Source organism: Bidens hawaiensis, unplaced genomic scaffold (assembly GCF_021521415.1).
Source record: "Bidens hawaiensis isolate Kalapana, Puna unplaced genomic scaffold, B.hawaiensis_p1.1 tig00031215_1, whole genome shotgun sequence".
In the NCBI taxonomy this organism is placed as follows: domain Eukaryota; kingdom Viridiplantae; phylum Streptophyta; class Magnoliopsida; order Asterales; family Asteraceae; genus Bidens; species Bidens hawaiensis.
In genome coordinates, this window is record NW_027495264.1 from 46,739 (window position 1) to 55,979 (window position 9,241).

The 9,241-nt window shown below is 33.9% G+C and overlaps 2 protein-coding genes across 2 annotated transcripts; one reads left to right on the forward strand and one right to left on the reverse strand.

Annotated features, from left to right (window-relative positions):
• Positions 1-123: 123 nt before the first annotated feature.
• LOC143581876 (F-actin-capping protein subunit beta-like) lies at positions 124-3,809 on the reverse strand. Its single transcript, XM_077064559.1, has 8 exons — positions 3,630-3,809; positions 2,801-2,871; positions 2,509-2,622; positions 2,317-2,402; positions 1,237-1,310; positions 1,014-1,133; positions 507-602; positions 124-429 (listed from the first exon to the last, which is right to left on the reverse strand). The coding sequence occupies exons 1-8, from the start codon at positions 3,756-3,758 to the stop codon at positions 337-339; spliced, it is 783 nt and encodes a 260-aa protein (XP_076920674.1). The 5' UTR covers positions 3,759-3,809; the 3' UTR covers positions 124-336.
• Positions 3,810-6,023: 2,214 nt separating this feature from the next.
• LOC143581877 (uncharacterized) lies at positions 6,024-8,378 on the forward strand. Its single transcript, XM_077064560.1, has 2 exons — positions 6,024-6,467; positions 8,009-8,378. The coding sequence occupies exons 1-2, from the start codon at positions 6,093-6,095 to the stop codon at positions 8,222-8,224; spliced, it is 591 nt and encodes a 196-aa protein (XP_076920675.1). The 5' UTR covers positions 6,024-6,092; the 3' UTR covers positions 8,225-8,378.
• Positions 8,379-9,241: the final 863 nt, after the last annotated feature.

Sequence of the window (9,241 nt, forward strand, 5' to 3'; positions counted from 1 at the left end):
AACAAAACAAAAGCCATCAGCTAACCTGTTCGAACCTCTTTTTAAGTTAATAAGTTTTATTAAATAGTTGCACATTTGACCCAATGTCTTAAGTTGAATAGATTTGAATTGACTCATTGTCTAATTTGAGGTGACTCAAAGGGACCTATATACAGTTTAATTTGTTCAAATCAACCCTCTTTTTAAGAATATCTTACAAAAACAGAAGATGGTATCATAATATATGTATGACACAACAATCAATCAAAACCATGGTAAACATAAACTCTCATTCGGCATCCAAATTTATGTATTCAAACACAACACAAAAAGGAACTTAACTTCTTGACAAATTGACTACGACTTTCTGGCCTCAGGCAGGGCCATGGGCAGCAACTCGGAAGAGGGACGCAAGGTGCATACCATCTCCTTCGTTTTCCCAAAGTATACCTGGAACAAATCGCCACGTCAGTATAAATAAATAAACAAACTAATTGCCGCCTCAGCATGTAATGAACAAACCATACCTGATCAAGTTGATTCCTCAGCTTTCCTTCCAATTCTTCTATCATCTTTCCCATGTTGCATAGATGGCCATCTTCAACAGACAAGTCTGCTTTCATCTGATAATTGACAGACAAGTATTTTGTTAAATTATTGCATGTTTCAACCACATATTTTAAAACCGCAATCTTAGTCCAAACATTTGTGAGAGGGTTGCACGTTTAGGCCCTACCGTAACTTGGAAACGCTCCAAACATGCCATAGAGAGAGAGAGACTAAGAGAGATAAAGAGAGAGAGAGAGAGAGAGAGAGAGAGAGTTATGGGTTTAACATTTGAGGGTAATTGTGTCTTTCCAAATTCAGAACCCTAATAAAATAACAAGAACAATGTTTTTTTGTTTAAAACTAACTGGGATTAACAGTAGGAATTAAACGTGCCACAAATATTTTATGCTCAGACTTAGTCTAATAATAATATGAACAAACCAGGGACCATTTTTGCAGCTTTCTCTAATAACAGTATGAATTACCTGTCTCCTTATTGATCCTGACAAATTAAAAGTGCCAGATGTGTCACCATTTGTAGTTAATGACAACATTACAGTACTTGTTAAACAGTAATGAGCCATTCCTTGTGCTTCTGGCCCCACCTGAACAATAAGCCAACAATTGAAAACTTGTCTTACAATGTGGTAAATAGTTGGAAAAAATTGTTTTCCAAAACAAATAATTAAATAAAGCAGATAATAATACCTGAATAACATGTATAGCATCCCATCCACCTTCATGGAGATAACCTCTTTTACCATGTGCATATTTTGATCCATCTTTAAATATCAACAAAAATGTTGCAAATTAGTTCACGTTAATCATTCAAAAATAAAGTGCAATTGTTACATTTTGAAAAGTTAAGGAATTCAATTAGGGCTAAAAACCAACCAAACGTTCAGCCGGAAGTTCATCCGTTTATAAACAAACGAACATGAACAAGGAATTATGTTCGATTAATTTTATGATCGAACATGAATAAAGGTTAAATACTTACGTTCATTCATTTACGTTCATGAACATTCGGTAATGTTTTTGTTAATGTTCATTCGTTCATGTTCGTTTACGTTCATTCATTAAAGACTAATTATATTCAATATATTTTAGTTCATTTCTGTTCATGGACGTTCGGACTCGGTAATGTGTTTGTCTATGTTTGTAAATGTTCATTCATTAAAGACAGTATATTTTATATTTTTTTGTTTACTATCTAGACATTTGAACTTTTAATATTTTTTATTTTTGTTAATTTACTCTCATTCTCTGATGACTTTAAAGAGCCAATGTTGGTTTTGAATATTGTCTCAAGTATATATATAATTTTTTGTTTATTATCTAAACATTTTAACTTTTAATATTTTTAATTTTGTTAATTTACTCTCATTCTCTGATGAATTTAAAGAGCTAATGTTGGCTATGAATATTATGCCTAAGTATTTTTAATTTATCTTTTGGGTGGTTATATTTAATGTTTGAGATTAAGCCTGTTGTAATTATTCAATTTTATTGGTAAAGTAAGTTGATATATGTTCGTTTGTGACTTTTTATTTGTTTATATATTCGTTTTGTGTTCGAGTAGTTATAAGTTCGTTGGTCTTTGTTTGAAAAGGTAATGAACTAAGACGAAAAAAATCATTTCCTTGACGAGCGAACACAAACATCAAAGTTTGTTCCTTAGGTATTCGTGAACTGTTCGTTTGTATTCATTTATGTTCGTTTAAGTTCGTTTAGAAAGTTAACGAACAACGAACTTAAAGCAGAAACTAAGTCAAGTACTAATGAAACCTTTTTTAATCAGGAAGCAGGCTGCAAAGCCTTCATTATCATCCTCTTCCCACAAATAAACTGATGAAATACCACCTTCATAATACCTAACAGACAGTTAAATCAACAATGACAACAAGCCATTTACAAAATTAGTTAGTATTGAGTCAGAAACTGAATACAAATTAAGACGAGGTGAGTAAAGGACCTCACTGGTCACGATATACTGTAAATATTTCATTTGCTTCAACTTCTAGCTTTCTTAACTCACATGATGGATAAATCGCCTCTTCCAATGGCGGGTGGTATTTATTAGACCAAGGTGATCTGCAATAATATATGCAGATTAGTGACTGAAAACAATATGACAACATCAAGAAGTTAAATAATGTTCTAGATGCCATTGACGGTTATATAATTGGATCTTTGAAGTGAACCTTTTCCTTACATTTATATAACTAGATGTGGTATAATTGACATAAACAGAATCAATATGGTTGGTTACCTGTAAGAATCAGCATCTCTATTGTACTCACATAAGATGAATTCTTTTGCATTATCCACATCACACAAGACCTGTTTTGCAGAGTAAAATGCATTGAGTTAAGATGCAACACAAAAGATAACAGGATTTATAAAAAATATCAACATTGACAAAGCATCTTTGATAGGGGTGCAAACGAGCCGTGCTGCTTGTAAGCTACTCGACATCGGATCGATAAAAAAGCTCGAGCCGAGCCCATGCCTAAATAAAGCTCGTTCAGTTACCGAGCCCAAGCTCGAGCGTTGTGTATCTTATGTTTTACCTCTTCTGGACTTCTATCTATTAACTTAACACGGCACAGCCGAGATTTGGATTGTTTAAGGTACTAAACGAGCTTGGGCTAAGCTTAGGCTCACTTAATGTTTTTTCTCAAAATATATACAAATAATTAAAAACGTATATATTTATATTAAATTCCTGAACCGATTTAATTCAACAACACCTGCACTATGTTCCTTCACAAATGAAGCGCATTCTATAATACCTCAAGGACAATTACTATAATCACATAAATAGAAATGCAGTTGCAAGCAATAATGAGCAGTAAACCAGTATTCACCAAACACATTAAATTCAATAACAACAGAAAACGCCAATTGCGTCTGATAAAATATAATCATCCGTCAGACTAATTAATTAATTAACTCCTAGATCTAAAACTAAAAACAGTCCGATTAGAAACCCTAGGAAGTCCGATTTAGAATTAGAAATCGTAAAACAGTAGTAAGTATGTATGTATGAAGATTATAACAATAATAATAATAATAATAATAATTAGGGTTTGAAGGACCTGGAGAGGCTGATCGATTTGAGAGAGTAGATCGGAGGAGTGGTCGGGGAGGAGGCTGAGAAGAGCGGAGAGAGCGGTGTCTGTGTGTTTTGGAGGCATTCGTCTCATTAATCCCATTGCAGCCTCCATTGAAGAAGATAATGAATGAACTGCTTGTTTTGATCTGAAATGAAAGAAAGAAAGAAAGAAAGAAACTTCTTTCCCTCAACGAACCACCCACTGCTTATATATCTATCTATCTGGCCGGCATTCATTCTTTTTAAATCTATTGCTTTTTATTTTTATTTCTATTTCTTGTGTGTTTATTTTTTAACCAATGGTCCCTTCCTAACTTCTTATTCACTTTCGGTTCTTTTTATTTTTTCAACCCTTTCAGGCTTGTTTTTTAACGTTTGAAGTTAACTTGTAAGGAGTTTTCCTTTGTCGAGCTCGGCTAGTGACTGCTTCTTTAAGTTCGAACTTGTGTTAGACTTAGTTCGTTTATTGTTTATTAATTTTATGTGATATTAATGTATACCATTTGTTGTTTTGTCAAATGGCCCCTTCCCCACTCGTTATTTACTTTTCAGTCCTTTTGAGTATTTTAATTTTTCATTTATCAGGTTCATCCATTCATTGTGTACTAAATCAGTGTTTACGCAACTCATTTTGTTGTAATGTTATCGGTTTGTTTTGTTTAATGTTATCACAATTATCATTCTATCATTAACTATATATAAGTTTAAATTAGATTTCAATTTTTTTTACTTACACACGACTCTAATACTCCCTGTAGTGGGCCGCTTTGGCCATCCAAAACGCCCGAAAACATCCCTCAGGGCGCTTTGGGCTCTTTGAAGGTGGGGAGTGTTTGCTACAAAGCGTCGGGCGGGGGAAGAAAATTGCCATTGATTGGTGGGTTGGTTTTATTTCTTTCATTTTATACAAATAAAAATAATAATGAAGTAATAATCGAAAGGGGCTCAATCAATTACACTCCTTTTTATCAGAAAAAAATTCTATGATAACATGACCTGACATGCTGTAAAATATCTCTATAAAGACACTATATAGTGCACACGATAGGCTCACATATCCTAAGGACAACTCTCCTTATAATGAAAGGTTTAAATTAAGAAGATTCTAGTGAGGACAACCTAGGTATTCTTTCACTCATTAAAAATGGTTGGAGAAGGTGGGAAGGATAAAGTGGGGTCCATGTGTGTTAGATAGTTTGCAATGTAAGGAACATGCTTGATACATGATTCTTTCTTGCATTTAGAATTTAAGTTTCAATTAGATGTAGTTAAAAACTTATAATTAAATACGAAGAAAACACATAAAAATAAACATTAATGAGTTATAGCAAAATAATGAATGAAGTTACTCATATAGGCATCAAACCTTTAACTTTCTGTGTTAGCGTCAATACACTACTATATTCGACGTAACTTTATGATAATATTATTATACTTTAAGAGAAAAAAAACTTTGTAATATGAACCTCTAACATAAAGGTAGACTTTCTTTTTTAATGATAAAACATTTTCACTTAAAATCTCATTAACTTTGCAGGTTGGTTTTATTATACCACCTCACTTTTGAATGGGCAAACATAATACCCCTAGACTACTAAATCTTGAGTATAGAAGCCAGTTAATACAAGAAAACATATTAGAAGCGTTTGCTTTTATTAACAAGTAATTACAATGAATTATACATAAAAAAATCTAATTATTGTGTAACTGTTACCCATTTTGACAATATAATAAACTATGAATTAGTAAAAATGTAGGGGGAATGAAGTGCTAATCCCACCCCAATCATCTTGCTTCAGCCTCGAAGGAGGCGGGGTGGTGTGTCGCCCACCCTAAGCCATTCACAACCCCAATTTGCTCTGCTTTCTACCATATTCTTCTTTGCCTCCTCGAATTGTTGTGGTGGTCCCAAGTCGGGTTGCTTTTGTTCATCTTGAAAGGCACGAGATGATGCTCCCGATGATTCGAGACATTCTCAATCCCATTCTCTCAAACACCCCGTTCACCCTAATATGAAAAGGATTAATTTTATTTTTAGGACAACTTTCTTATTTGTGTTTGGTCCATCTGGTTAGACTATCTTGTCTTAACTGGGCTAATACTAACTTTAAAGTCTGGCTTGGGCGTTCCCAGGAAACCATATCGTCAACTGCCACTTGACAGACGTTGTGCCACCACAAGAGCAGAACCCTCTAACGTAACATAAAGCGGGACAAAAACTTAAATGAGCTCGAGATCTAAACCGACAAACTTGTAAGCACAAATATTTTATTGTCAATATCCATTCAAAGTAACCCAAGTCGAACCGAATAATATTAATATTCATTAACACCATCAAGTTGACATCAAATATAATAATATCCATCACAATTCACAACCGCACTAACCAGTAACCCCTACCACTTGTTCGTTTACCTGCCGGCTTATCAACGACACCACACCCACAATGGTCGAAATCGTAGAAACCGAAGAACCACCGAGAACCACCACCACAACAACAACCGAAGAATCACAACCACTGTTAGACAAATCAGAGTCAAAGCCCCGCACTAAATCCGTCCGAACCAAGGTCCCGGAGGTAGAAGTCCACCTCTTCCGGTCCGGCGAAGGTCCGATCGATACCTTCAAATCGAGCTTAGGAGGCTGGGATCAAGATCAGCTTGAAGTTCGTGACATATTAGAGAAATATGGTTTCAAATCGGTGTATGCTTTCAATACTCAGTCAGGTAGAGGTGTTCCGATCAGGTTTAACCCTAAGAATGGCCGATCTATACTGCCGTATAAGGATGGATCCGTAATTCTAATTGATGGAGAGCCTAAGGTAATTTATTATCGTTTTTCCCAAAATTTATTGTTATATATATATATATATATATATATATATATATAAATTGATAAGCTTAATGTAAAAAGCATCATAGGCTATTAATATAGGTGTGATGTAGTGGAAATTAGGGGATCATGTTAAGTTATATTATATGATTATGACATGATTATTTGGCGACCATGAAAACCGACAATCGATGACTTATCAAATGAGTTGCACTGACCTTCGTGCCGGATATCATCATCAAATATGTTCAGAAAATGTCTTTAGAACAGCGGATGGTTATTATGAGTTCCTAGTTATGTCGTTTGGTCTAACAAATGCTCGATCGACATTCCGAGCTGACATGAACAACGGTTTTGTGATGATATACTCATTTGGAGCCGAACACAAGAGCTTCGTTATCAACATGACAACATCTATCTTTTGTTCTTCAAACATTGTTGGACGACTGCGACCCTGCAAAAGCTTCAAAATGTGTGTTTAGAGTACACCCAATTTACTTTCTAGGGATATGCCTGCTGGAGAGAAGTATTGGTTTCATATTCTTATCTAATTGTTGAATGTATGGAAAAAAAACCAGAAAATTTACCCCAAATTAGTCTGTCTTCTCCCCCTTGTACTTGGAAGACTTGACCGTCTCAAATAGGTCATATCACTAAGTAATGAATGTACCTTCATAAATTCGAAAAACATGAACCTTAACGGGTAGTTCAGTTTTTTCTATAATTCCGAGCACCAGGTAGTTAGCTATTAGAAAGTAGAGACTATAAAATCAGAAATTAAAATAAACTTGCCTGTTGGAAGAAGTATGGACTAAGGCCACATCACAATTCCTCTTCTCAGATAGTTTATACTAATACAAGGAAGTTAGGTAGAACTGCAGACTTTAGCTTAAGGTCTTAAGCGTGTTCTTATTTTGTATATTTAGCATATGAATGCTCTTTTCTTTTAACATTTAGGTTTTAAACTTGTATGCATTTTCACAAACATATATATTTAGTATATGAACGGTTCTTTTCTTTTAATGTTGGACATGTAGTAAACTGGAAACATGACATCGACTCAAATTTGAACGTCATCTAGAACATAATCCCAAATCAAGAATCAAAACTGGAATAGAGAAAAGCTTATCTTGGGCTATGAAATATATAAAACTAATCCCTGATAGTGCAATATTAATATCTATAATTAACAATTAGTTTAAGAATAATTTCTTCAGGGATAGGCTTTATTAGATGATTTTAAAAATATAATAAGTGGGTGGTTTGGACTCGGCTCGTATCCAACAATCATATTTTCTCTAGAATATTGATGACTTGTGACATTGTTGTATGCCGTGATGCAAGAGGTGAAAGATGGACCAGTCGGGTTATAAATAATAATTAATTATATAAATAACTAGGGAATATCAATACCTGCTTAGTAAATTGATTAAGAAGGTTGTATACACATTAAACCTACTCCCATTTCTTCTTGCTAACCAAACATTTTCTATATTAATTTTTTCTTATGTTTTTTGTGGGTTTGATCAGGACTCGTTGATAAAGCCAATCACAAGGATCCTAGTTGGTGTTGCAGTAATAACCGCACTGATAATACTGGTTATGAAGGAGACACCAGGATGGGCTAAGAAGTTGAACTTTACTGGCGTCAATTTTAATGTCCCACCGTGGGTCCTAGCTTGCGTGGTTATCGTTTTCACTCGTTTAAGGAAGAGAACCCGCGATTTCTTCACCAAACAACGTTAGTTTATAGTTTCTGTTTAAGTCTATGCTACATCACCACCATCATAATCTTACACACACATTTCATAAGGATGGTTTATGATGTAATTTTTGTGGTTTTTGCTTGAAAGAATCTTTGTTTCTGATAATTTGTTATGGTAATACTGGTTTTGGTTCATATCTGGTTGAAATTGTCTTCAAGGGCGAGATTGGTAATTTCATTTCTTTTCTTATTGGGCTATAGAAAGTTTTCAAACATGTTATTGACTTTTGTAAGTAAACCACATGGAAAACTTTATACCGGAACATAGATTTAGCGTTGCAAAAATATATCTAGACTATAATAAAACATTATATGTGAAAACATACAAAAATATGTTACATTTGTTGAAACCTTAAAATCGAATATTGACACCGATTCTCTAATAAGGCCGGCAATAATCAATTCCCCTTTTGTTTCAGCGATGAGATCCTTTTCATAAACACGATCAAAAAACTCTGAAAAGCCTCCTCAATGGTAAACTCTACACAAAAGAGCTATTGATAAATCCTTGAAAGAAGATTCGATGCCCTTGTCATCTTTTAACATAATCGCATAAATAATCAACAATGTTAACAAAACGTTAATTTTTTTTATAATAGTTAAGATATATATCGTAATCGAAATCATCTTTATGATTGCCCACATATTGTGATTTGTGACCACTTTAGGAGCCATAGTTTTAAGTATTGCCCACAGTTTGAACTTAGGAAGAAAATCACTGCTATCAGATGATGAAGATGAGGCTTCTCAGTTATGTTACTACCTAAATATGTTACAAAAAAATAATGTATAGAATATTAGAATTAAAGAAAAATCTCAAAGATATCGGATAGAATCCTTATTGTTGATTTAAAGTTTTGCAGATCTTGACTTTATGAATAGAATCAAATTTGTAATATGAAATAGGCTACCTTTTTTATTTTATTCATATTTTAAAGATGCTATACAATATAGAATTACGGAGGGTCTTGGTGGAAATGCTACTAATCCGTTTAGTC